Source organism: Aspergillus alliaceus, assembly GCF_009176365.1.
Source record: "Aspergillus alliaceus strain CBS 536.65 unplaced genomic scaffold BDW43scaffold_15, whole genome shotgun sequence".
Lineage (NCBI taxonomy): Eukaryota > Fungi > Ascomycota > Eurotiomycetes > Eurotiales > Aspergillaceae > Aspergillus > Aspergillus alliaceus.
Window position 1 is genome coordinate 463,701 of NW_022474698.1, and position 27,468 is coordinate 491,168.

Here is a 27,468-nt window from a genome sequence, read left to right on the forward strand (position 1 = left end):
GAATGAAGAATTGTCAGGATGGACCAATGTCTATACAACCTCCGTCCCAGCCAACCCAGTCAAAGGTATTCAGAAACTCATTGTGATAATCAGGACCCTCGTAAGCTCCGTTTTGTAGGTACGGATCGAGGAAAGGGTGCGGTTCGGGCAGGAGGTCACCGATCCTAGGCGGCGTATCCAGTATCCGGTCAAGCACGCGACGTAGGATCCGCGTAATAAACAGATTAAGATCACGACTTGATGTGGTGGGTCGGAGCCAGTCAAGGAACCCAACGAGGAGACTTAGATTCTGGATAACCTCCGACCTTGGAAGACGACTACTGTCGATTTCTGAATGGTTGGTTTGCCGTAGTAATTCAAGGCAGAGGATCCCACTGGATGGGACTGCGTAGGACATAACCTAAGGGAGTTAACAATATCCAAGATGGAAAAGAGTCCGTGAGTCTAACCAGCCACTCAAAATCACTATGTAAACCAGTGAAATAACTTTGGTTTCTCCAGAAGATCAATGTTAGTTCTAGCATCTCTCTGCTGACATCTGTAATGTCTTGTTGTGCATGAACAATGCTGTTCCTAGTTAGGAGCCTTTCTAGTAGAAAATTATTGAGCAGGAATTCGAGCCGTGTAAGGATTCGGGCATAGAGATCATCTCCAGGAGCATCGAGTTTCTCTATATCACTAGCCGAGTATGTTATAGACGCCGGAAGTTGCTCGTAGACGGACAATGTTTCGTTCTTCAATGCTCTGCAGAAGTGTCAGCCAACGTTAGGTAAACGAGGAAAACCGCGTACAAAGCACGTTCTAGAGCGGATTGTGATGCAAAGTCAAGTGTGATCTCTAGGATCTCTTCACGGATCTTTGCAAACAAAGTACGAGCACGGAGAATTGTCGTTGAGTAGATGTGGCCGTTTTGGTTCCATCCATTATCGTCCAACTTAGCAACAGACTCCTGAAGCTTGGCAGACAACAGAACGTCATCGCTAATATCTAAAGGCAGCTTTGTTGATGTATGTAAGCGATTTAGAAGTGGTGGTCTCCCAGTGAATGCTGATAGAACTTTGTCAATGTTGAACACAGCCGCGCAGACTCTCCGGTTCATCTCTCGCTGCAAAGTAACCTTTTGCGAGTCTTGGTTTGACTCTCGATGGATACCAATACATGTAGTCACTGCAATGAGCTCCCCGTGTTGCCTCCAACATTTCAAACCTGTGACGGTGAGGATCAAAGTAAAAAGCCTTTGTCAATGCATAATACATACTCTTATCTCCACTTATGATTGACTCCAGAATGTTGTGCTTGTACATCAAATATACCGTCAAGGCATTGACTGAGGAACACTGCCTGCACAGCTCAATGCAAAATAGAGCGCAGTTCTTAAAATGAGCCATCAGTTGTTTGAGGTCAGTAATATATTCGCGTTTCTCTCTGTACCGTGATAAAATGTCGCTCTCTGGGGATGATGATATCGCGCCAAATGCCCAGTATGTGAATAAAATCCCAAGGGATTCCCAGCGTAAATTACTCCCCGCGAACGACTTCAACCACTGGTCCGGGTTATCCGTTGGAACAAGAGGCGTCATGCTATTTTTGAATATGAGACGGGATAGGTCAGTTAGTTGCTCCTTGTGTCGTCCATTGAGAGTAGTTCGGAAAGAGCTCCACATCATGTCGGATAGAATATGCCCCGCGAGTCTGATCCAGCCGTCGTTTGGATTGATGTGCTTTAAGAAAAGGATCTTGCAGCTCCGTTCATCTGGGACATCAAGCAATACCTGGGTGCCTATCTGCAAGAGCTGGGAGCTGGTGTGAAGGTCGTGATGGTGCAACCGTGGTTGAGAGCTCTCCTGGACGTCCTTGTCACTAGAAGCTTTCAGAGCATTTTCTACATCAAAGTGATCACGATGTTCCATAAAGACAGAAGTGAAGCTTGTAGGACCCAGGTACTCAGCAGAGTTATCGCTAAGCACAGGTGCTAGCTGGTACAACACCAAGCCATTACGGCTGATAGATGTATCGACAATCAGTGGACTCTCTGGTATATAGGTATCTCCAGGCATCTCAGCCAAGACTGACTCAGACTCTACGCCGGATGACATTCTATTCGCCGAGGTTTCTAGCCTTCTTGGCCTTGCATGGCTTGAGGGACTTTCGAGATAAACACAATCAACTGACAGCCTTTCGCAACGGTGGCAAGCAGGAACCCTATGGTCGCAAGCTAATTTTCGCAGCCGGCATGCTTCACAAGCAGGCAGTCGGCCATTTCTGCGCCGTGAGAGAGGCATTCGGGCTGTAGTCTGTATAGTACAAAGGCGTTGAATGCGTCAGCAAAGCTGGGGGAACGCCCGCTGTTTATCAATCTTATCTGATTAGGCAGCTATAACGTGGGTCACCACCTGCCGCACGTTACCGCCTGCCGCACGATTTCAAGGTAATGCACTACAAACTAAAATGACGCTTTTCAACCACATATAATTCAAATTATACAGAAATATTAAGGTGTAGTATACTTGATACCCGAAAGTTATTCTATCTAGCTTTTAATCATCGCGAAAGTGATGTGGGAGGCGGATCTGCCTGTCTCAATGATTTATAGGCAAAGGCGCTTTAACAACCTCTTCAGGCCCCTGGAGTGTAGAATCTCCAGTATTTTAAATTATAGATAGTCCAGAGGCCTTTGGTTTACCTTTTCTAGCTATTCTGAAGTTATTTTAAAGCTGTACAGCGGTCTCTTTAGTAAGGTATACTTCCTCCTTTTAACACTTCTTTTTCTCTACCTGCTGAAGTTTAATTTCTTATTAAGAGACTCTGAATTGCTTTTTTTCTTTAAGTAAGTATTGTTTCTCTTTCTTTTCTTGCTGTTAATAAAGCTTTTGTTGCTCTTTTAAAGCCTTAGTAGCCTATATCTCCTTCTTTGCTGCTTGAAGATCACGGAATTGTTAAATCTTTTTAGGCGAGTAAAAGACAGTATCACTATTCTCAGGAGCTTATAATTTAAAAGTAATAGACTTTCCACGCTGGCGCTTCTTCTGTTCTTTAAATACAGCTTTCTCAAGGCCCTGGCAGCGGAGCTTTAGCAAGATATTCTCTGTAGAGAGATAATAAATTATAGAACTAAGTTTTTTAGTATTTTAATTATAAAAACCAGTAATAATCTCTTTTAAAAGCCTTTTAATTCTTCTCCAGTCTTCTACCTGTAAAATAGAGCGGGATGACTCGCTAGAAGAAGGTCTTTCATTCTCAAGCTTTATAAATCATGTCAAAATAATCTCCAGATTAAATGGCTAAAGACTAACAGATTTCTATACAGATTTAATATTTTTTTGAGATAAGGCCTTCTCCCAGCTTAAAAAGAACAGGCAGAAGAAATCTTACTTAGTAAAGTTATAGAGTCCTTGGCTTTTATATAAAAATCTTTCCAAATAATCACTATAGGCCCTTATAAGTGGAGAAAAGATACTGATATTAAGCAGCTGCAGAGAATATGTAGAATATGCAGGATAGGTTAAAAGATAGATCCTATTTATAAAGCAGTATTTAATAAACTCCTTAGTAATGTAAGAACTATAGCTATCAAGTATTAAAAGCCTCCAGCACCACCATACCTTATCTTTAGTTTTACAGTTAAATATCTCACGAAGTCATGCAATTCCTAGCATGTCATTTGTCCAACCAGATGCAGAAGAGACAAAAAAGCAAGAATGGTCTATAGGATTAAAGTCTTAAAGCCAGGAGTCCTGTATCTTGTCTGATACTGCTTAATAGATTAAACCAGGTAACAGCAATGTCCCATCTACATATATACAGGCCAGGCAGGTAATCTACTCTTTAGAGCCACTCTGTAAATATTGCTTAAGGCTATTCCGTTTATATTTCTGTCTTAAGAAGATTCTCTTGCCTTTTTGCAAGATTCTAATAAGAAATCCTTTTTTATCTATATTATATATATTCTCTGGCAGTATCTTATATTCTTGCAGTTTTTGCTTAATACACTGGAAATATAAAGCATATTTAGCTGCAGAATCAGCCCGTTTGCGTGTAGTATCTAATCTGGTTGTATAATGAGATATAAGATTCTTGTGATAGCGTTGAAGAAACTGAGCAGGCCAGTTTTTGCCTGACTTATTTCTAGTAATTTCTTTTATAAAATTCTGAAGTATCTTATATGAAAGTTAAAGTCCACGCTTACTTAGCTTATTTATATAATTTATAAGCTCTTTAGACTGTTGGTTATTGAGAACTCACTGATTTTCATATTATATCTCTCTTGACTATTGTTTTCCTTGATGACATTTTGATAAGGTTGACCGGTATATACCAAACTCTTTTGCAATTTTAGTATAATTAATCAATTCGCCAGGTCCCAACAAATCAATTACTGCTAACGCCTCTTCAATTGGAGTCATATTGGTTGAGATATAAAGGTTCAAATTATTGAGGTTCGAAAGTCGGTGAGTATGAATATCGTGCGGCAGGCGGTGACGTGCGGCAGGTGGTGACCCACGTTAAAGGGTATGGAGCTATCCCTTTTCGGGCATACCGCATATCCCCCTGTGTTCAATATACAAAACTACTAAGGCAGAATTATATGGTATAAATACCTCTTTACCCTCCTTAGTAGAGATGAATTAAATAAAAAAGTCGCCTCCGATTCCCGGCGTGAATATCTGAAATCCGTGATATGTCGAACAAGAAAGAAATTGGCAGTAGAAGCATTTCCCTGTAGTAAAACTTCTACGTGTCTTCCCTGATTTACTTGACACCTCACAAACGAGACCCTTTATTGAATAAAAGATGCCTCTCTGCCCATACCATTAGGGCCTGTACAGCGTTGAAAATCTGCTCTGGTGTATGTTCAGCATTCAGCATTAACCGCACGCGCTCCTTGGTCCTCGGAACAACGGGAAAGGTAAACGCATAGGTGCGATATCCACATCGAAGAAGCCATGCTTGCAGATTATGGCATAGACCAACTGCCGTTACCAATGGAACGATCGGTACGTTATATCGAACTACATCTGATGACCTCATGGTGGGTATTCTCAACACACCGGAGTGTTGGACCATTTCCCATTGAGTTTGCTTAGCAATGGTGTCGTAGAAGAGCTTTATGTTGTTGTGTAGTTGTTCTCGACGCTATTTCAAATTAAATTAATCAATGACCATATACAATCTTCGAGCAACAGGTGCTCACCCTATCACCCTCTGAGCTTTTGAGAATGTTAATCGAGGCATTAAGGAGAGCTACTGTCGGGAAAGTAGGCCCGGTCGAGTAAATCAAAGAACGCGCGTAGTTGACCAAGAATTGCCTAACAAGGGAATCACAAAGAACGATTCCTAGAAACTCTCAGCTATGGTTGCATTAAGATGTTTTCTAGAAAGGTATTGACCCACCGCACGATGCACCAGGGGCCTTCGTATAGCATTGCATCTGGATATGTAATTCTTTCTCCAACCCTAAGTGAGCCGCAAGTCCAGATCCATGAGGGCCAATAAGCCCAACTGAATGAGCCTCATCGATAATGAAGACGAAATTGCCCGCCGGGAGAGCCTGTTTCACGATATCCAAGATGTCACGTATCGGCGCCACATCACCGTCCATGCTATAGAACGACTCAAACGAAACGAAGACAGTGCGTCGACCCTCGACAATATCAAGCGACTCGGCTTTGATATTTTCTAGCACTTGGCGGAGCGAGTGGACGTCATTATGCTTAAATGATCTAACAATAGTCGCTTGACTCGCCTGAGAACCGTCAATGATGCTTGCGTGAATCAAGTTATCGTATACAATTGCGTCGCCGGGATGGGGGAGATTGCTAAAAATAGCCACGTTGGCTTCATATCCGGAGTTGAAGAGTAACCCATCTTTTGCACCATGATAAGCGGCCAGACGCGCTTCCAGCTCCATGACTTGTTTGCTCGATCCATCCAGAACGCGACTGCTCCCAGCCCCCAGATACAATGGTCTCTGTCCAAGCTGGCGAAAAAATTCTTTTCTAAGAGCTTCACTCGACCTGAGGGCAAGACTGTCGTTTGAGCTGAAGTCAACCACGCTGGATCCGTCTGGTGAAGGGGATGTCTGTAGGTATAAGCGTTGTTGCCGACACTTGTTTAGCCCTGCGTTCAGGTCTTCGGAAAATGCTCTGGGGAGGCTCATTGTAGATCTTCCTCAGGAGTATATAGGGTGAGCGAATCCTTGATATTAAGTAGCTCGCTCAAATCTATGGCCTGGGGCAGCCTATGCTGTGGTGAAAAGCGACTATATCAAAGCGATGACCAGTATTGATAAGCATTATACATTAGGTTACGTCGGCTTTCGTGACAAACTCTCGAGTAAACCAAGTAAACCGCCATCAAAAGAAGTTGCCGGAAATAAATAGAGAGCGGAAATTGAATCCATTGCATCTTCTAATAGGGAAGACTAGGCATCAGCTTAAGCAAAAGTACGGCTCTTACCTTACTCTCCCCCTTGCTTCTCTAATACGGAACCATTTTAGCTCGAAAAGCCTTTCTACTCTGGTTTCTCCAGTCAATATAGATGGGCTGATAACACTTCATTTCAGTATGGTCTATTGAAGAATTAGTCAAGCTCGATATATATAAAAGCTATCTCTAGAGGGCCGAAAATCACCCGTGCAAGTAGACCATCGAGCAATAAGTCGCCGAGGTGTTCAGGCCCCTTGCCAGCCCTCTTGCATGTTGACGGAACTTTATTCCACCAATATTTAGACAGGGTTTATGCGTGCACTTGGCCAGGAGGTATTTGTTACACTTAGATACATGTTGGGTGCTAGTGAGTTGGGCTAGAGACAATCATGGAACAGGCTTTACTCCGGATGTAGGGCACATAGGCTGGGTATCGAGTAGGGTTCAACTTTAATACAATCATATGAAAAAGAGGATCAAGCCCCAGATCCCGTTATAAGAATAACATAATAGGCGCGAGAACGGTCTCAATCAAGGTATCTTCTATCCTTCTGGGCAGCTGGACTTTTTCCGTCGGCAGTGTTTGTGCAGCGGAGCGGCCCATACTATAATGTAGATTCACAAAGCAGGTCATAATCACGCAGATCAGGATGTAAGGGTTCCGACACAAGTAAATTAGTCAAAGTGGAAAGCTACTATGGAAAGCCCTTCGATGATTAACATAATTCCTAGGACTAACTCTCATAATTTATGTATGCAGGTTGAATCTCGATGCTCTACGAGACTTCTATAGGAAACTGTCCTTGCTATGGGCCAGTATCAGATATATAGTGTACTTCATTTATGGCCATTTGTTATCTTTAATGTGTATAAACTGTAGGTACGCATGCTGTATCGTTTAGGAATACAATTTCTGCACATTTGCAGCGGCCACCGCATTGTTATACTTGAGATATCACTTCACGAAGTTCATTATTGGCCGCTACGTTTACTGAGGGTAAATAACATCCGGCTGGCGCTATGAATACTGACAAGCTTCACCGCAATTTTGTTCTGCGCATCCTGGCTTTTCTGAGTCGATCATGCTATCCAAACTCTCGCGCTATCTTTAGTCGAGGAGTAGATGTGTATGATGGAATCTGTGGCAATACGTTGCCTAGAGTTCATCTACTGTATATCTTCGTCTATCAAAATACATATATTGGCCTTGGTCTCAACGAAATCTCATGATTTAGAACTCTTACCCACTATAATCTCAATGCAGCTCCCTTCATCTGGTTGCATTGATAGATTACAGTACAACTATTAGTTATTTGGAGCTAATCGCCCAAGCGGATATTGTTGTTGATAAACTTCATGAATGAGCTCTGAAGGCCGAAAAACCAGTTTGCATATACCTCGAACCTAGTCCTGAGCAGATCATATCGCAGGTAGCTATCCTTTGAGCTGGAGGAACTCGCGTTCCTCTCAATCCATTTACACCTTGCCTTCATCTGTCATCCATGCTACGCGACATCGATTGCCAACACGCCATCACCAGAGCAGAGTTAACAGACCGAACCCCTCTGTTAAGTACTATTCTAATTGAAGAAATTAAAAAAAAAAAAAAAAAAACTAAAGCCAACCCAGATCACGAAATTGCCATGCGTGTAGGATGACCAGAAATCACATCGGCGGGAGCCCCGAAACCCATATACATTGTAGCCAGAGGTCTTCACTTGGTTTACCGTAGTGCTCACTATATATGGCCGCATGTCTTAATTTGCGTACTCTGGGTTTGGCCTTATGCTCTTCGAAATAAGTACCTCTCTTTGCTGGAACAATTGCCACAGTAATCTGTATCAAGGAGCCCATGCATTAGCGATTAGGATTCTAGAACGAAACTATAATCTGATGCGATTTCCCTCCTCCGACATCGACTACCTTAAGAGTTCTTGCATGGGGTTGTTTGACCTGATTCACTATGTTACAGCGATTCTCCAGCTTATTTGATAATATTCTTTTATTGGGACAGGTGTGTGGACAGGCCTGTCTGGGTCAATGGTGTTACGTCTCACATTGCTGTGTGTGTTTTTCCCTGTTACCTTTCCTTTTTCGTCTTATATATTCTGTGTTGTGGCTGTGGCTGAGGAATGCAGGATATGGCGAAAATTTGATAATATCTGAAACATATACGAGTGCATCAAATGCGCATCTATAAATAACTGCCAGCACATCCCACTCGATCAAAAGTACCAAGCGACAATTGTTCCAGCCTTGTAACATAATAAATTTAATAGGTAATCATAACTCAATAACCACACCAGAAAGAATGTATACAAATCCCGTTAAGGCATCGAACCCTTCTTCTGTCCATTATGGCGAGAGGAAAAGAGACCTTATTCGAGTATACAAACTCCCACAACCGTTAGGCTGTGGCTCTTCCCAGGTTACCGAGGCCCGAGGGATCTAATGATGATTATATACGAAGTGAGACTCTTCTCAATTCGTTCTTCTGGTGTGCGGATGCTCGAATCCTCTTCAAATCTTGCTTTCCCACTTCCCGACAATTTACCTTGTAGGTGGCCCCTCATCACTAGCGGTGATCCCAGGACTGGGTCAGTTATCATTGACTTTCATTTCCGCGGCGATCCATCTGGCCCGTTCCTTTCGAGTGGGGGTGCAGTTAATCTAAGTAGTTAGTAGTAGTCGTAAGAGAGTTTCCTCTCCAGATAACCAACCCTCGGACCTCAACAGTTTTACCTTTTCATGTAAAGTTGCAACCCAAGGTTCAAATCATTAGACGTAATCTCCCACTCAACCTTAATCATATACTTTAGTATTTCGGATATTGTCCGATGTCGGCCGGGATGGACGTGGTTGTGATCAACTTGTTGTGACTGGGTGGAATAAGCTTTGGTTTACCTACGCGGCTAAAAGGAGATTATAGGACAGTGTACCGGTAGACATTTCCGCGGATAAATATTCAACTTTGGAAGACGGTAATATAGGGAGGGATACGTAATGGAACTAACTATTCTATGACCCTTTCGTCCATCCCATCGCCTAGATATTAGACCTGGGCTCTGGCAAGTTAAGTTAATCTAGGAACAATCTACCAGCGGAATCCCGGCGAAATTCCACGGTATAATCCGGCGGCCAGCGTGGAATCTTGTTGAGCACGCGAGGACGCATTAAGAATCCTCTAGGGTCTTCCGGAAGGTGTGGAGTCGCATAAGTAGAGTAGAAGCCAGAGTTTGGGCTTGGTATCCGGAGTAGAAGGCAGTACTTCCCCGAAAGGTATAGATAACCGCTTGCCCCTTTTCCGGTGGCTCGTGCGCTGGGTTTGGTAGCCTCCTAAAATTACTTGAGCGTAAGATTGACACACCCTTCCGTTAGATACTATGATCGACTGAGTTGGTCAGCGGGATTTGACCGAAGCAAACCGTAAAAGTCTATTTGGTGGTGGTTCTGTGTGCAGTACGGAGTACTAGCTGGTGGTTGCTTTGGACAGCGAACCCTGGGTGAAGGGTTATGCTTCATTTAATATAGCGACAGGCCAACTTTTTACAAGCGCATCGGCGAGGTTTGTACTGTTAGTGCTAGGGGAAGTGAAAGCGGGTGCCTGGACAGCCCACGTCAGCGGGATGGTATAAAGCCACCAACGTTTTTGGTAGAGAAAAATGACATGGTATGTGAGAAGCACAGGTAACAGGTGGCCAACTTTTGCAGCTGATCCGCATATTTGGGATCTTCAGGCGGAGAATTTGACCCCTATTGTGGTGACGGTGACCCTCGATGTCGCGACAAAATAGTACGGCAAGGCGGAATTCACTATACCGCAATTCGATTGTGCATGGGCCCAGATGTGCCCACAAGAAGGGATTATCTGCCGACTAATGCAAATACCGTCGATCGTGGTATAGTGTCATGTAATAGGAGGAAATATGAGAATGAACTTCTGACCCTGACGCAACAGTTGACAGCACAATCTGTGATTGGCCACGATACCGAAGTTCCAAGGATTGACCAAAGTTAGCACGTTCACCGAAGCCTCGATGGTAAGCAACGGGCCGCAGGATCAGCATGCTCTCAGTAAGTGACATCCTGTTGATTGTTAATGCTCAGGTCTAGGCCAACTTCTAACTATCCGGGCGTCCAGTCAATTAAGGTTCCCAAGTCTCTGGAATTCGTATGGCATAGCCGAATCTTATCCCAATATTGTCCCGCTTCATTTGGAAGCAAAAAAATGAAACAAGCCATGTTATCCCTAAGCGTTGGGGATCTGGTCGATCACCTGTTCAAGCGATTGAGAGGAAACCCAGTGCTGTGGACAGCGGACTCCGGTACCAACGACTAATGGATGTCTGACTGTATGATAGAGTTGCGGCTTGGCGTACCCGTTTTAAATCAGTAGGAGGCAACCAGAAAAGAAATCTTAATGCGTAGATGTGGTACCGCGGAATCCGCCAATGTAACCGCGGGTCTCTGGCAAGATTTTCTCGAAACCCCGTCAACTCCATTCAGCGACTACTAGCGTAGTAAGATATGAATAGATAGATGGTTTTGGCGTGACTAGAATCGCTGCATGCAGTACTTCACTCACCCAAATCGCCATGGATGTAGTTTGTTATTGGGAGCGACATACTAGGGCGGATCATTCCGACTGCAGCCAGGGGACCTGATACTATGTACTTAACATATCAACCGCAACATTGTGCGCGTCGATCGGAGTATTGACTGCAGAAAGGTCTGCTCTCCTTTCCCGTTGCGACTTAAGTCCTCCGTACTAGCAGGGGTAAAATGGCATTGTTAATGTTCAGAAGGCAAGGCCACGCGGGAGATGGGTCCAGACATTCTCGAATGAAATCGCACGAGGTGACAACTCGTTTTAGTAAAGTGGGTAGTCCCAAGTGCTTGGCGCTAGTAGTAGCCAGCATTAGTTCCATTCTCGGCGTGAATCCTTCTGGAGGCCCCCTCGACTCCTCCTTTGACCGTGATCGCTACTGGTTAGGGGAAACCAAGTCCTTAGCTCTGGGACGATCACCAAAATATAGGCCACCAGCGCTATCGGTTGGAATCGTGGCAAGTGGAGCTTGTGGGGACCCGAGAAACAGTGACCCAGACTATTCAGCGTGGATGAAGTCAGAGAACCAGAGTAACCGACGGTTCCATTGGGCAGAAATCGATGAGGTATTTTTTCTTCTTGCACATTAAAGGTTATTCTGCCACTCCCCACTGGGAAAGTTGTCTGCTGCAGCTAACGACTGTAGTGACTGCGGTAATTGAACGCATGAAGAGTAGGGGAACAACATGATCAACCACTAGGGTCGATCAGCGGTCATCCAGTCGTAGGAGAGTTTTGGAAACAAGCAGATATGGGCGGAAGAGCATCCACCACCAGTCCACCACACCACACCACACCACACCACTGACACAGACGCTTTGGTAGCATTTTGCTCGTGGGGTGGGGTTTGGAAGAATGAGCATATTAGTATCGCAGTAGATTGATCAATCAAGATCTGCATGAGGGAAAGGAACCGTGGAAATTTAGAGAAGTACAAGTCAAGTCGTTCGGATGGAGAAATGGATATGCTTGCATTGAACGTTACTATTGCTGACTATACGGAGAACCCAATGCGTCAAGGCGAGATCCCTCCGGCCGAGAAATTGAAGTTGGTTAGGGGTGACGATACGGATACTACTCTACTTTCTCCTACTTTTCCTCCTCCTCCAGGATTTTCGTTCGCCCGCAAATCCACCCACGGGACCAATCCAATCAAACCATGCAAAACCAGAACTCCCCCACTGGAACCAATGATTGAGTCTTTTCACCTTCTCTTTCGAAGGTTCCAAATGATTTATTTAATTTAATTAACTCAGATTATCCCTAAAAGTAATTAATTCGAAAAAGTCACTGACGAAACTTAACTTTTCCTTTTGCCTCTCAGCATATACGACTACGACTATTCTTATCACCTCGTTCCCCCATCGCCTTGATTCAATCTCATACTACTCACTACTTACTACTTACTAACCCTCGCTTTTACATTATCCTTTCTCTCTCTCTCTCTTTCTCACTCCTAACATCCCCCCATGTTCATTTCATCAGTGATCTATTGAATCATTTCTGGTTGTCTGGCTAGCATTCCCTCAGGCCGGCCCTTTGAAGTTCTCTCGTTTGTTCGCCTTTATGTCTCAACCCCACAGCTTCTATACAAATCCGATCTCACCTCATGGAGATTCAAACGGTCATCTGCTCACAGGCAAAGCCTCCCTCGTCAGCCCCGCAATCCGCCACTCCCGCACCTGAGAAACGGAAGCGGGTTCGCCGATGGCATCACCGGGGTTTTACAGGCTGTTCGACATGTCGTCGACGTCATGTCCGCTGCGATGAAGCTTCTCCATCGTGCAAAAATTGTACTCGCTTAGGTCTTGAATGTGATGGGACGCAAGGTCGGATGACCTTCAAAGTCTATGGGCCACCGCAGGCCCCAGAATCCTCTTCGACAGCGCCCAAAAAGCGAGAGACCAAAAAGCCTGTTTCACGGGTCCTGGATACAACCGATGGAAATAGGTTGATTAAGATTGAGCCGGGAGAAGATGATGAATCGTATGATGCCCTTGTCGTCTCTCCCACCACCATCTCCGAATCGAAGCCTATGAAATACCGGTTTCAAGAGCCCATTTCACCCGCTGTATTTATGTCTTCCTCATTAGATTGTGTGGATGGTCGCTATTACACTCATTTTGTCGACTCGGTGGCGACCTTGCTACTCATCTACGATAATTCGATTAACATCAATCCGTACCGACGGTATTTCCCCGAATTGGCCCGGTCATCGCCAACCATGGCCAACGCTATGCAGGCGCTAGGAGCATTACATCTCGCAAATACATCCAGGGGTCAACAACGAAATCTGCACTTTCAGCGGGCCATGGGCAAGTATGGAGAGGTGGTGAAATCTTTCCGCACACGATATACGCAGCCCGACCAGAATCTACAATTAACAGACCTCGCCACTTGCTTGTTGCTCTCTCTTTTCGAAGTAAGTACCTTCATTATAGTTTTTTATTATGGCTGGCTGTTTGTTAGCTAGTTTCGCGAACTCTGTTACTCTCTCTGGTTTTTTTTTTTTTTTTTTTTTTTTTTTTAACACGTGCATGTGTTGGTACATACTAACCTAACCAGATGATGGACTCTCAACATGATAATTGGAATATCCACCTCAAAGGCGCTCGTGAAATATATCGTCTACTCTTTCTTCCGAACAGTGACCCGGCCAAAGAAGCCCAACGTGTTGCTGAAATGAATCATCCACTTCGACAATTTCTTGTCTCCCTTCTTTCGTACCTCGATGTCGCGGGCGCTTGTGCTACTAGTGAAGGCACTGTGGTTGAAGGCAGCTACTGGAGAACGCACGGCGGCGGCTGGGAATATAACCTGGGTATCCCAAGTCTCTCGGCTGATACACCCCCAGAGAACCCTCTTCTTGTGGAACTGCGCCAGTGCTGGTCCCAGATGATGGAAATTCAAGTGGCTATCAGTTCTTTCGGAAAGGCGAAAAGTGAGGGGCAGATGCCCCATGAACAGCAAGACTTGGTCTTTCAAGAACTCTCGGGACGGTTGGTTCAGTGGCGATTGAATGCTCCCAAGTGCATCCAACAGGTCGGTGGATTGGATGATGAGAGCTTGAAGCAGTACCCATACCCTCAAATTTTAGAGTATGCGGGGTGTATCGAGTCTTACGAGAAAGCGACCATTATCTACTTGCACAAGGTCGCAGGGGCTGACCGTCCAGACCGTGTTCCTCAGAGAGCTCTGCTAGACATGCTTGCGACACGGATCCTAAGTTTGATTGGGAAGCTTGCCAAAGACGTTGGCCAACTGGCAGTTCTGTGGCCTCTGTTCACCGCAGGGCGCGAGACTCGGGATGAGCGGGAGCAAAAGTATGTGCGGGAAACAATGATCAACCTACAACGGTTTGGATTCAAGGTATGACACAACGTAATCGGTAACTATCAGTAATATGGATACTAACGGGAACTTTACAGAATGTCGAAAAGGGCCTTGAGGAACTAGAGAAAGTATGGTTCAAGCAACGCGCCTTTCCAGAAGGGTGGATAGAAAGGATGGAGGACGTTCGGTCCTCGATTCTTCTTCCATAAGACGCACATAGTTGAAACGACCTATGAGGCTTTGATATATATGGCGAGGCCTGAATACCAGGTACATGAGGCGATCGTCTCCTCGCCGATTTCACATACACTCCAACGCATAACTAAGGAGGGTATCATCTTCTCATATCTCTTTTTGATTTTTATTAGCGATGGTCGGGTCTCTGCATTCTGATCAAGCGAAAACACTGGCGTTAAGGGGCGCGGATAACCATCGGACAGGGCCGGACCCTATGAATCTGATTCGTGCAAGTACTAATAATGTTTGGGTCATCCTGTAAAGTCTCTCGCTACTGGATACCATGGGCCATGTCTGGCCTTACTCATCTACAGGACGAGACCTCGACATGGGCAACATGGGGTTATTGGACATTAAACTTGGAACATACGGCGGATAGATTGGCGTTTTCTTGAGAATAAATTGAAATAAAAAAAAGGATAGATATAGATGTCGCTGATGACAGTGATACATTGCCCAATTATTGGCATATCTCATGAATATAGTAAAATAGAATCAGTGTGTAAAACCATTGAATAGCATGACTATGCAGAATGCAATGATCTATAATAAAATCATCAACGCTATGATATACACTCTAGTCATCCATCAAGTCTATCACTAATCCCATGTCCCCTTTTTATTTATTTATTTTTTTTTTCAAGAAGCAAGTCACATCATAACCGAGAACTACTAACCCCTTGATCATCGCCAGAAGGCCGTTCCAACTCTTCAACAGTCGTCTGCGCCCCCTTGCTGTCGATGAAATGCGAGATACGGTTCCTAGGCAACCACGCCTCCTCAGGCATAACAAAGTACGAAATAATCGCGAAGATTGTAACACCAGACATGATAATCGGAGCATCTATACAGAACACATTAGTATCAGCATTAAAACAGAGCACACTTCCAAAGTGGGAAACAAACAGTTCAAATTTGCCCCGCTAACAGGAAACTCGTACGGCGAGAACAGCACCGCGACAACCCATCCATTCCAGAACACTCCGATGAACTGGAACGGCTTGCTCCATCTTCCAAGACTCCATTGGGGCTTGGGAAACCGTTTTGGGGTACAGATGAGACGGGCGAGGCAGATGAGGCCGTAAGCTGCTGCGCTGGGGACGCCGGCGGCGGAGACGAGCGAGGTGAATGCGACGTCCGAGGGGAGGAGCGTGCAGGTGACTATGGATGCTACTGCCCAGACGACGATGACAGCGTTGCGGGGTTGGCCGGCGTGTACTTTGGAGACCCAGGATGAAAAGGGGAGGACGCCATCGCGGGCTACGGCGAAGACGAGACGGGAGGCGGCTACGATTGCGATTGCGGTGTTCTGGTTTGAGGTTAGATTTTGTTTAGGGTGATTGGGGGCCAGGGATAGGCTTACGAGCCAGAGGGCGACGACGCAGATAACGTTCATGAAGATGTGGCCACCCTTACCAAGGACAACGGCGTAGAGGGGGACGAATGGCTGCGGGGAGCCAAATGAGAAGAGGGTGTCTGGGTCAGGCTGTGATGCGTGTTAGCTTGCTAGGAGCTGACGGTCTTTTGTAGTTGCGCTAGACTTACTGCGCAGAAGAGGAATAGGATAATGGTTGCCAGTCCCCCGATTCCACTCACGACTGTACTCCAAAAGATGCCTCGAGCGGCGGTTACGGACGCATTTTTGGTCTCCTCGGCGACGTGGCCGGATGCGTCGAAGCCGATCAGGATACCTGCTGTCGCGAGGTAGGAAAGACACCAGTTCCAGCCTGGCGGGGCGCCGGTGCCGTTGTATGTTGACATGAAGGCTTCTTCAGCGGTTCGGAAACCCCAGGTATTGTGTGCTCCGATGGGTAGCCAGATAATGTTCAGGAAGAAATCGAGTAGCACGACGAAAGATGAAAACCAGAAGACATATCGGAAGTATTTCGCTGTTGTATTATGAGTGACGCCTGACTATTTGTAGAGGGGCATCTGTATCAGAGAGATGGACATACGCGGCATAAAATTCAGAATTGCAGCCAATGCCAGAAGGATTTCGGTGCAGATCCATTGCACCGCACGGAACTTGACACTCGTTGTATCCGTGGGGAAATCGACGTTGAATACCGTCAACTCCTGCGAGACTGGTTAGCGCTCTCCTATGTTCGGTTACGATCGAATGGTAATTCAAAGTTAGCGACGCACCGAGAGCATGTAGTTCACAGCCGCTTGGGTGTTACTGGCGCAAAAGGTCGTCCACGCAGTCGTACTCCACCAGGCGACAATGAAGCCAAAGAGTCGGCCAAATCGAGGACCACCAGCTTCTGCAGCCCACAGGTAAATCGAACCTGCAGATGGAGATGCAGAGCATACCTCTGCCACGACCGCTGCGGTGATATAGGTGAAGACCATAGTGACTAGGTAACTCGTCCTTGGTAGGGTGAGCGACTAGTATTATAGAAATATGCTATAAGCCTTACCAGTAGGCCAAATTACCACCTGCGGCAATACCGGTACTGAAGGTGACTCGCACACCACCGACGAAGTAAAGAGCGGCTAATAGATTGGTTAGCTATTTCGAGTGCTTTTATATAGTGCCATCAGACGTACCGAACGTGGTCGCAAAATTCTCGAATAACGTATAAGTTCTATGGAGAACCTATATTTATGAGGTCATGCTTACAGAGATGAAATCATCAATAGACTTACTGGCTTGTAGCCCATCGTTCTCTGCTAACGAAGTCAGTAATTATCATAGCTATAACATGATGATATTGATTGTATAGCTTTGGGGAAGAAGGATGAGGATGGTAAGAGCAAATCAATAGTACGCACCAAGAGGGCTGCATCATCCTGAGACTCCGTTTGGCTTCTGTCTTCCTCGTTGGCGATTGGACGCGCATCCTGGTCAACGAGGAGATCGGTTTGCTGCAGAGCGGGCGCCATGGCGGCTGTATCGCAGAGCGATCAACTGCGGATGATATTTCAGAGAGTACGTAAAGCCGGCGATTCTAATGAACAGGAGAAGGAAATAAGAAGAAGAAGAAAAGGATGGGGTTTATTGTACCTCCCAACAATTGAGTTTTATTGATAAAAAATGTCAGGAACTTGTTGACCCCACCGTGGAAGCGGAAACGACACGAGAAGGTTTAAAAAAAAAAAAAAAAAAAAAAGAGAAAAGAGAAGAAAAAAGCGCTAAGGCAAACTAGAGCGATGGCAAAAATTCCCGGCTGTCTTCGGTCTAAATCCCTCTGCTAGTTCCAGCAAGGGTATCAGCGACATTGATGATCTCCTGCCGCAAGATGAGATCTCTGAGACCGATCGGAGATATCTGCTCCGCAAGCGTTGATGTCTAAGAAGCCTGAGGGTCAAAGAAGCCGGAGCTTCAATTTCCATTTTTTCTTCCCACTTCCAAGAAGCCAAGGGATGAAATGCCAATCAGAAGAGCTGAGCGGATGACTTCGAGGCCGGTGGGTCTCGAGCTGTACCTTACTTTAAGGAACCTTAAGAGAGAGTACGGCACCAGGACCGGCCCATCACGGGAGGGTTCGAATGAGAAACCCAATGGTCTGATGTGGTTATTCTTCTTTCACCGGGGCCTGAAAGGGTGGAATTTGTTCAACCTCTAGCCTTAAGGGTCAGCGAATACCCTATACTGTAATCTCTTTGAAGGAGACAATCAAACCGGATATCGGCCATCATCACATCATCCTCGCCCCACTGTTGGTGGAGTCAAACCACTATCGCAAGGAAATCCGTGCCACGGCCAGAGAGCCATCACTGTGATCCAATGACCGTCGTCTTTTAATGTTGATGGTTGAGAGTGTGATTGAGGCTGGCATTTAAACACTCGAAGTTTCTACAATAGTTATACAGGACTTTTATCAAATGCAGCCTCAGGTAACGACAAATCCTGGCTTGGTTCCACGTGACACACTTTATCTGAAGGCCGAAACACATTGTGCTTTTCAGCTTTTCAGCCAGAAAATAGACCCGTAGATGTACAGTACGATATTACAGCAGGTCGTGATCATCAGGTGATCCTTTGGTCAATATCAACTTCGTTCTTCGCGTTATATCTTCGGCCCCAATATCATAACGCCACCATGTCTCGGAAGACCCCAATCAACGAAATATCTTTAGCAATTAGTTTTACTCAATCGCACAATAGATACCGTTTTGTGCGACTTTGCGAACCGCGCGGTGAGAACTTTTCTGATAGGGAGGAGGACAAGTATCCTTGTCAATAATCTAGAAGACTAACAATTGTTGCTAATTCAAGGATTATATATTTAACGTAAATCCTCATGCGGGAGGCGCATTACTACCCTCGGACGCTCCTGGGATGCTACTTTTAGATTATGTGCACTTGTCAAGCTCTGCTCTTGGTATATGATACCTAACCTGACGTGAGTAATAGCCCTAGGGGTGTTTCTGTGTCTCTATCGCTGTTCGAGAACTGTGATCACATTTGAGTAGCAGAAAAAGAGAATGTACAGATATATATACATATAATTGAACAGAATGCACGTTGCTATTGCTCCCAGGGCGTGGGGAAACACATCGACATAAACGACGAACTCATTCTAGGTTTCAAAACTCGAGGAATCAGATTAAATTCAGAAACGGAAAGCTGCAGGTTTCACGGCGACGGTCAGTCAAGACTGGAACTTTGCCAATAGTTTTATTTTGCAGTTGTGTCGAGTCACAGAGGAATGCATGAAGATATGCAGTATCACATCACTCTGTGCAATGGAATATAGAGGGCATCACGAGACCCGCTGCAGCCAGAGAAGATTCTATCTGGTGGAGAAAAGACTGAACGGATTTATGCCAAGATTCAATTCTCCACGTTAAAAGGATCGACTGGATTTCCCCGCGTTGGGTTTCCCCTCAATTCCCACATAATCTATTTTAGTTGCATCATTGAATACTACCGTTCCCTTTTCTTTCTATGGAAGAACAAGCATGCCAACGCAAAGGAATGCTGGGGAACGTGATCACCGGCCCGCTATGTCCGTGCCATTCTTGATAAAGGGGGGAAAGCGCGATCACAACTCGGTCAATGCGTTACCGAACTAATCAATCAACTACATTAATTACTCAACTCACTTTCTCAACTCACTTGGCCCTTCTTATAAACGGGAGGGGGTGTGCGTCCTTTGTCTGTTTCCCTTGTCAACTTTGACCTCTCTCATTCCTCCCTGTTTAACATCAAGGGTCTGATGCTCTGCCCAGGATTACCGGCCGACCCTTGGGTGGTAGTACGAAGCTGGCCTCTACTGGAATGAGGCCCTCCCACAATCACACTCTGCCTCGCATATATCAACCATGAGTGTTTCTTCGACCCTGAGGTTCGCCTTGGGGCCGTGTCGAGCGGCTTCCATTGCCCGCCCAGGAAAAACACTCCTCGCCTTCCAACACTCAAGTGAGTGCTACCGTTATACACATCCCTTCAGAGAGGAGTAATGGCTAATATTCTCCTTTGATTGATAGCTATACATGCTCGAAAACCCCCCTACGTGGCATACCAGCGAAACAACCGCGAGGCATCCTCCATCCTGCGATGGCCGCAGATCACCAAGAGATGCGCGAGCAGCTCATCCTCCCCATCGCCTGTTCCGGTCGTTCCCTACTCTTCTCTGATAGTGGGAATACCTCGGGAAACGTATCCAAATGAACGCCGTGTTGCCATTACCCCCCAGAATGTCGCGTTGCTGCTCAAAAAGGGTTTCTCGCGCGTGTTGGTCGAGCGTGGTGCTGGGGAGGCAGCCCAGCTATTGGATCAAGCCTATGAACAAGCGGGAGCTACTCTGGTTGACCGAGCGACAGTATGGTCACAGAGTAATATTATCTTGAAAGTCCGCAGTCCGCAACAGGGCGGTGAAGTGGAAGCTCTTCAACAAGGCAGCACGATCATCTCATTTTTGTATCCTGCTCAGAATAAACAGCTGGTGGATCAACTTGCATCGCGCCGTGTCACCGCATTTGCGATGGATATGGTTCCTAGAATCTCCCGTGCTCAAACTTTTGATGCTCTTAGGTGCGTAGCATATGGTACCTCCGTTGTTGTCACACGCTGACTAAAAGGGGGGGTTATTCCATAGTTCCATGGCCAATATTGCGGGATATAAGGCTATTCTTGAGGCTTCAAACGAATTCGGTCGTTTTTTGACTGGCCAAGTGACAGCTGCCGGGTAAGCATCCTAACGACATTTCTAAAACAGCCGCTAACCACCATGTGATACAGAAAGGTTATTTTTCCTTATCGCAAATTAGGGCTGGTGCTAACGGAGATTGCTCCAGATACCCCCTAGCAAAGTTCTAGTCATCGGAGCTGGTGTGGCCGGTTTGAGCGCCATTGCTTCGGTAGGTTTCTCGCTATCATCACGTAGTTTTTGTACTAATATTGCAAATTCAGGCTCGCCGTCTAGGGGCGATTGTCCGTGGATTCGATACTCGCTCAGCTGCCCGTGAACAAGTCCAATCTCTAGGTGCGGAGTTCATTGAAGTGGATCTGCAGGAGGATGGCGCTGGCCAAGGGGGATACGCCAAGGAAATGTCCAAGGAGTTTATCGAAGCGGAAATGAAGCTCTTTATGGAGCAAAGCCGTGAAGTGGACATCATCGTTACCACTGCTCTGATTCCCGGACGGCCTGCGCCAAAGCTAATTACCAAGGAGGTTAGCGATGTACCATCAGTTAAAGTAGAAGAAATCCATACTAACACCGATACAGATGGTCGCTGCGATGAAGCCTGGTTCCGTCATTGTAGACCTTGCGGCAGAAGCTGGTGGTAACTGTGAAGCAACTGTTCCTGGGGAACTAGTTAAGTACCATGATGTCACTGTTATTGGTTTGCTTAAACTTGCAGCAACCTGTGGAGTTCCTGATGCTGATTTGCTTAGGATATACTGATTTCCCATCACGACTACCGACCCAGTCGTCCACTCTCTACTCCAACAACATTACAAAGTACCTTCTGTCTATGGCGCCACAGGAAAAATCGTTTGGGATCGACCTATCCGATGAGGTCGTCCGCGGTTCAATTGTGACCCTCGATGGGGAAATACTTCCCCCGGCACCACGGCCAGCTCCTCCGCCTGCCCCGAAAGCAGAAGCAGCAGCCCCGTCAAAGGAACAAGCAAAACTGACACTGACACCTTGGCAAAAGGCGACGCGCGATGTAGCGACAGTAACCGCTGGCATGGGAACTACCCTGGCCTTAGGAAAAGCAACTGGCCCTATTTTCATGGGCAATATGTTGACTTTCGGCCTTGCAGGCCTTGTTGGGTACCGTGCTGTGTGGGGGGTCGCGCCTGCCCTTCATTCTCCGTTGATGAGTGTGACAAATGCGATCTCGGGTTAGTCAGGCTTCCGAACATAGGCTTTGTATGATACTGATGGATCGACATTAGGTATGGTTGGTATCGGTGGTTTCTTCATAATGGGCGGAGGGTACCTCCCCAGCACAATACCAGAGCTCCTTGGTGCGATTTCGGTGCTTCTAGCATTTGTTAACGTATCTGGCGGGTTTGTCGTGACAAAGCGCATGCTGGACATGTTCAAGCGTTAGTTTCTACTTATCTAGCAAAGGGCTAGCCATTAATGTATCTGTAGGGCCAACTGACCCGCCGGAATACCCCTGGCTTTATGCGATACCAGCCCTTCTGTTTGGCGGAGGATTTGTTGCTGCAGCTAGCACAGGGATGGCAGGGTTGGTGCAAGCCGGATACCTTATTAGCAGTGTTCTTTGCATTGGTAAGTGATATGATTCGACATGCCCTCCAGATTCTAATCAATACATAGGATCGATTTCCGGCCTTTCTTCCCAGCTGACTGCCAGACGAGGCAATATTCTCGGAATCCTTGGTGTAGCCTCTGGAATTCTCGCATCACTTGCGGCTGTAGGATTTTCACCTGAAGTGTTGGCTCAATTTGGCGCTGTTGCAGGCGTTGGGTCTGTGGTCGGTGAGTGTTATCCTTAGCGAGCGTATTCGATAAACTTCTCACATATATCTAGGAGCGTTGATTGGCCGCCGTATTACGCCTACAGGACTTCCTCAGACAGTTGCTGCCCTGCATTCCGTCGTTGGGCTAGCAGCTGTCCTCACGAGTATCGGAAGTGTGATCACCGATATTGGAGACATCACAACGCTGCACATGGTTACAGCGTATCTTGGGGTTCTTATAGGTAGGCAGCTTGCATGGTATTTGACTGTGCGTGTTCCAACTAACGGCAACAGGCGGTGTCACATTTACTGGTTCTATCGTAGCGTTCTTGAAGCTGGCAGGCCGCATGTCATCACGGCCACATATCCTCCCGGGACGACATTTGGTCAACTCAACATTGCTAGGGACTAACTTGGCTACAATGGGTGCATTCATTTCCATGGCTCCAGGGTCCCCAGCTATTGCGGCTACATGCCTCGGCGCAAACACGGCGCTCAGCTTTTTGAAGGGCTACACTACAACCGCAGCGATTGGCGGGGCTGATATGCGTATGTTCATCATTCCTTAGATGAGGGGTTGCTAATGGTTTCTTTTAGCTGTTGTCATCACTGTCCTCAATGCGTATTCGGGCTTTGCCCTGGTAGCAGAAGGTCTCATGTTGAACAACCCACTCTTGACGAGCGTAGGGTCTCTGATCGGCGTAAGCGGTTCGATTCTGTCCTACATCATGGTAAATGATCATAACCCTCCCGGTCATCACAGTTGGTTTAACAAGACACAGTGCGTTGCTATGAATCGATCTCTCACCAATGTACTCTTCGGCGGGATTGCAGCTCCTCAACAAGCAAAGAAGATTGAAGGTCAAGTCACACAGACAACTGTTGATGATACAGTAGACGCACTTTCAAATGCGGAGAATGTTATTATTGTCAGTGTACGCCCGCTCATTTTTTTTGGTATCAAAACTGACCGTAGGTAGATCGTTGGGTATGGCATGGCTGTGGCAAAGGCCCAATACGCGATCGCCGAGATTACACATATGCTACGTGCTAAAGGCATCAATGTCCGGTTTGCGATCCACCCGGTTGCTGGAAGAATGCCAGGACAGTGCAATGTACTGCTTGCAGAGGCTTCAGTGCCTTACGACAGTGAGTATCACTTGTCTAAGAGTATATGCCCGTTACTAACCACGAGAAGTTGTCCTTGAAATGGATGAGATCAATGATGATTTCCCCGAAACCGATGTCACTCTTGTCATTGGCGCAAACGATACGGTTAATCCTATTGCACTAGAGCCTGACTCACCGATCTCCGGTATGCCCGTATTGCAAGCGTGGAAGAGCAAGGAGGTGATTGTGATGAAGCGAGGCATGTCCAGTGGTTATGGTGCGTGGAACTCCTGCCCAGGCCGGTGGTATTGTACTGATTGCATTTGCAGCTGATGTACCGAACCCGATGTTCTACATGCCTGGGACGAGGATGCTGTTTGGGGATGCGAAGACTTCATGTGACGGTAAGTGTTGTGTCTTTCGCCGAGATGATCTCGCTAACATCCTTCAGCCATTAAAGCTGTCCTCGAATCTCGTAGATAGATTGTTTTCGATGTAGCTGATTTCCGGCTTCGACCTTCAATAAGGATTATGCGTTAGATTGTATCCACATTCATACGGCTGCCCTATTCTGCGAGCACATGCTATAGTATCAGCAAATTGACTAATGCGGGCTACCGTCATTGTCAAACAATGAAGTAGCGATTGTTATAGGTCTAGGGGTCTACCAACAGTCCTCATAGGATTTGAGATCTGGATCAAAACAGAGAATAGACCGTGGTAGAGATTCCAAGCGTAGATGCAAGGGATTGCCTTGGTCACCAAGCCTTTGGCGTGCATGTTCCAATAACGCTTTGCATCCTGAAGTAGAGAGATACTTCAACAAAATATGGATCGCTGTCTCTAGGACGGTGATATCTTCACGTTCAGCCTCTTCTTTTTACGCATTGAATTCGCTTCACTGCACTGTGTATTGCCTCAGAATACAGAATCGCATCACGGGGGTTACAAGGGCATAGTTCGAAGAATTGTTGCTAACGCTAGCGGTAGCTCTGCAACAGAAAAGGAACTTGGGTTATTCAGCTACTATAAGGTGGTATATGTTCCTGAGCCACTCGGTACAACATCCATGACGATCAGTTTCGACTGAAGTTCGGATTCAAGTATGGCAACTCTAAGGGGAGGAGGGGTGGTCTTTGCCAGAACCATCTTTACATTTTACAATCCAAATTTGAGGACAATTAGGGAGATTATAAGTCAATACCAGTGATATAAGAGTCAAGGATTGCTATTCCAAGGCATTTTAAGTGTCAACTAATAATTCCTTAGTATAAATCCCCCGGGACCCACCAAGACAAGGGCGCGTAGGGCGTGAGCTTCGATGTCCCGGTTAGACACGGATTAGCAGATCACCTCAAGTGCCTAGCAGTGTTTCCAAACCATGCATGCGCACCCTATTTTATTTTTATTTTTTATTTTTTACTTGAAGCACAGGCTTTTTTTCGGGGAGGGGATGAATGACTATTATTATTAAGTACAGAAATATGTATTGTACATAATGCACGTGTAGACATCGCTCATCTATCAGCCGATTTTAGTCTTGTTTTAAAAACGAAGCATGTCCTATCGATAGCACAGCTAATATTCTGCCTTGTACTAGCACCTCTCCTGGTGCCTCATATTATGGTGTCAAATTCAATCTTTTGCCGTGGCCTCAGTAGCCTAGAATATAATACACCTCGTCCAAGAGTGACAATCCATGTTGATGGCCAAGGCCCTGGCCTCAATAAACCCTACACAACACTAGATCAGATCGAGGGTACCGTGAGTATTGACGTCAATCATACAACAAAATTTCACGACATCGACATCTCTTTTGAAGGTAAGGTACCCTAGAACCTTCAGCCGTGTACTATAGGCAGCTTACATGCAATACATGAAGGGTATTCCAAGGTCTCTGTCGAGCGGACAGTTCAAGTCCCTGGCCAAAGGGTCGCTCACCATACTTTTCTACGACTCCGCCAACCTATCGAACCGGATGCATACCCAAAGTCCGGCTTTCTAGAGCCTAAAAGATCTTATCAATTCCCTTTCATATTCGTTATCCCCGAGCGTCTACTCCCGCAATCATGCGACCACGAACAAAGCGATGTCATTATCCGACCGACACATACCCAACTTCCCCCAACTTTTGGCAGCCACGGTCCTGGTGGATCATGTTTGAATGACATGGCCCCTGACACATGCCAGATATCTTACGCGATCCGCGTGCGAATTCTAAAGGAGTCACCTGGAGATAGTCGCCCTCTGAGACCATTCGTAGATGTCTCGAGAAAGTTGCGCGTTATCCCAATCATCAACCGGGAATTGCTTCGCAAAGTTAATGAGAAGGGACGCCAGCACAGCATGCGAAGGGAAAAGCCTGTCAAGTGTGGATTGATCAAGCAGAATCTTGGACAGTTGGTAGTCACTGCCTGTCCACCAGAACCCATCCTACTAGATCATCTGGGTAGCGGTACACACACGACCGATACTGCCATTACGGTACACCTACAGTTTCATCCCAAGGGAGATGAACAGCCTCCGCAACAGAAGACTCTGCAAATTAAACTGAGCGTGTTGACCTTTCACGCCTCTACTCCATGGAAAAGCCACCCATTAGGCGTGGATTCAATAGACCCTGGGGAGATACACCAAGATTTGGCTATCAAAGAGGTGCCGCTTTCCTCGTACTCCTTCGCGTCTACGGGGTGGACCAAGCAGTCCTCATCTAAGGGGCCAACTCGTTCTCTTCGCCTGTTGACCAAGGAGCGTCGCTTAGGAGAGTCTCTGATACAAGGTAATTACTACACAACATCTATCACCGTACCGATTACCCTACCAAAGAACATACACTTCGTCTCAACCTTTCACTCGTGCTTTATCTCTCGCATTTACAACCTCAATCTTTGTGTTTCTTATTATATGCCGAAGAAAAGCATCCTGAAGTCCACCCTAACTCTCAAAGTGCCAATCACGCTCGATGTCGCTGCGCCTTTTTTATGGGATGGTTCAAAACGAAATGAGAGTGGGCCGTGTCTTGATTGTAATGGAGCTTGGAATACAGGGATCGAGATGTCCTGAATCGATGCCGAATATGCGCTATAGCTTTTTATTTTTTCTTATATATCAATCGACTATAGAATTATTCACACCCTTAACTCTTCTTATTCCTTGAAAGTATTGTATTCCGCTTCTATCAAGTATCGGCCATGGCCTAACCCTCTAGACGCAATAACCCCCCAGCGAAGCAGATATGTACGACCCATGGTCACTAACGCACATCGGCGGCTGACTGTCACAGCAAAAACACCTCCCTCCTTTGCTTGATGATCCATTCTTCCTCTTTGCCGCGGGTAACCGCGACTTAGTTGAATTATTTGAGTAGTCATTGTAAATTATATGTCCGTTATCGCACCGCCCAGCATTGAAGAAATCCACCGGTTAAACATTGTCGACAGCGACATCAAGTTAACTGGCCAAGAGCATGAGCCGTCCCCACTAGTAAAAAGCAGGAAGACCCTTAATGTCAAGCAAAGGGCGTGTAAAAAGCAAGTAGTTACTAAGGGGTTACTTCATGAGCTCCTGATGGGGCCAACCCTCCGATACCGGCCCCAGTCCAGGAAAAAAAAAATGATATTGATGTTACATGCATGCAGGGTGAACAACACAAGTCTTCACAGATACGATTTTGCCATACTGATATTAAAAACAAAGGTAGGATGTGGGAAGAAAGGTGGAGTCCCATCCTAAAATCCTATGACTGTCGCCGATTCTGTACTTACCGATAGTCACATCAATTGAAGGGTTTTCTTCCAATTGGTCGTATGGCTAAATACTCCAGAATACCCCTTTGAAACTTACTCTCATTCAAGTTTCTCTATTC

At 46.1% G+C, this 27,468-nt stretch overlaps 8 protein-coding genes across 8 annotated transcripts; 5 read left to right on the forward strand and 3 right to left on the reverse strand.

The window, feature by feature from the left end:
• Window positions 1-13: 13 nt before the first annotated feature.
• Window positions 14-2,096, reverse strand: BDW43DRAFT_310036 (fungal specific transcription factor domain-containing protein; the record flags this gene model as incomplete). Its single annotated transcript, XM_032046821.1, has 4 exons — window positions 14-400; window positions 450-744; window positions 792-1,206; window positions 1,259-2,096. 4 exons carry the CDS (start codon window positions 2,094-2,096, stop codon window positions 14-16), a joined length of 1,935 nt encoding a protein of 644 aa, XP_031901616.1.
• A 2,607-nt stretch (window positions 2,097-4,703) lies between these two features.
• On the reverse strand, window positions 4,704-6,314 carry BDW43DRAFT_318727 (aminotransferase class I/II-fold pyridoxal phosphate-dependent enzyme). Its single transcript, XM_032048744.1, has 3 exons — window positions 5,392-6,314; window positions 5,192-5,334; window positions 4,704-5,133 (listed from the first exon to the last, which is right to left on the reverse strand). Exons 1-3 carry the CDS (start codon window positions 6,155-6,157, stop codon window positions 4,762-4,764), a joined length of 1,281 nt encoding a protein of 426 aa, XP_031901617.1. The 5' UTR covers window positions 6,158-6,314; the 3' UTR covers window positions 4,704-4,761.
• A 1,971-nt stretch (window positions 6,315-8,285) lies between these two features.
• Window positions 8,286-8,752, forward strand: BDW43DRAFT_53832 (uncharacterized protein). The gene has a single exon (XM_032050218.1). It carries the CDS (start codon window positions 8,390-8,392, stop codon window positions 8,624-8,626), a length of 237 nt encoding a protein of 78 aa, XP_031901618.1. The 5' UTR covers window positions 8,286-8,389; the 3' UTR covers window positions 8,627-8,752.
• A 2,235-nt stretch (window positions 8,753-10,987) lies between these two features.
• Window positions 10,988-11,804, forward strand: BDW43DRAFT_53835 (uncharacterized protein). Its single transcript, XM_032050219.1, has 2 exons — window positions 10,988-11,624; window positions 11,679-11,804. The coding sequence occupies exon 1, from the start codon at window positions 11,209-11,211 to the stop codon at window positions 11,620-11,622; it is 414 nt and encodes a 137-aa protein (XP_031901619.1). The 5' UTR covers window positions 10,988-11,208; the 3' UTR covers window positions 11,623-11,624; window positions 11,679-11,804.
• Window positions 11,805-12,460: 656 nt separating this feature from the next.
• On the forward strand, window positions 12,461-15,010 carry BDW43DRAFT_53837 (Zn(II)2Cys6 transcription factor). Its single transcript, XM_032050220.1, has 3 exons — window positions 12,461-13,454; window positions 13,598-14,401; window positions 14,461-15,010. The coding sequence occupies exons 1-3, from the start codon at window positions 12,642-12,644 to the stop codon at window positions 14,572-14,574; spliced, it is 1,731 nt and encodes a 576-aa protein (XP_031901620.1). The 5' UTR covers window positions 12,461-12,641; the 3' UTR covers window positions 14,575-15,010.
• A 248-nt stretch (window positions 15,011-15,258) lies between these two features.
• BDW43DRAFT_299469 (putative amino acid permease) lies at window positions 15,259-17,488 on the reverse strand (the record flags this gene model as incomplete). Its single annotated transcript, XM_032044725.1, has 10 exons — window positions 15,259-15,446; window positions 15,509-15,911; window positions 15,966-16,088; window positions 16,148-16,491; window positions 16,558-16,678; window positions 16,748-16,973; window positions 17,023-17,098; window positions 17,153-17,201; window positions 17,252-17,272; window positions 17,378-17,488. The coding sequence occupies 10 exons, from the start codon at window positions 17,486-17,488 to the stop codon at window positions 15,259-15,261; spliced, it is 1,662 nt and encodes a 553-aa protein (XP_031901621.1).
• Window positions 17,489-19,873: 2,385 nt separating this feature from the next.
• BDW43DRAFT_299470 (putative nicotinamide nucleotide transhydrogenase) lies at window positions 19,874-24,086 on the forward strand (the record flags this gene model as incomplete). The annotated part of the gene is made up of 18 exons (XM_032044726.1): window positions 19,874-19,970; window positions 20,039-20,585; window positions 20,650-20,739; window positions 20,839-20,911; window positions 20,964-21,224; window positions 21,280-21,397; window positions 21,450-21,905; window positions 21,960-22,112; window positions 22,162-22,302; window positions 22,351-22,512; window positions 22,565-22,735; window positions 22,788-23,042; window positions 23,091-23,224; window positions 23,276-23,422; window positions 23,474-23,642; window positions 23,692-23,880; window positions 23,933-24,007; window positions 24,055-24,086. 18 exons carry the CDS (start codon window positions 19,874-19,876, stop codon window positions 24,084-24,086), a joined length of 3,270 nt encoding a protein of 1,089 aa, XP_031901622.1.
• Window positions 24,087-25,163: 1,077 nt separating this feature from the next.
• Window positions 25,164-26,760, forward strand: BDW43DRAFT_318729 (uncharacterized protein; the record flags this gene model as incomplete). Its single annotated transcript, XM_032048745.1, has 3 exons — window positions 25,164-25,425; window positions 25,486-26,610; window positions 26,726-26,760. Exons 1-3 carry the CDS (start codon window positions 25,227-25,229, stop codon window positions 26,758-26,760), a joined length of 1,359 nt encoding a protein of 452 aa, XP_031901623.1. The 5' UTR covers window positions 25,164-25,226.
• Between the last annotated feature and the right edge of the window lie 708 nt (window positions 26,761-27,468).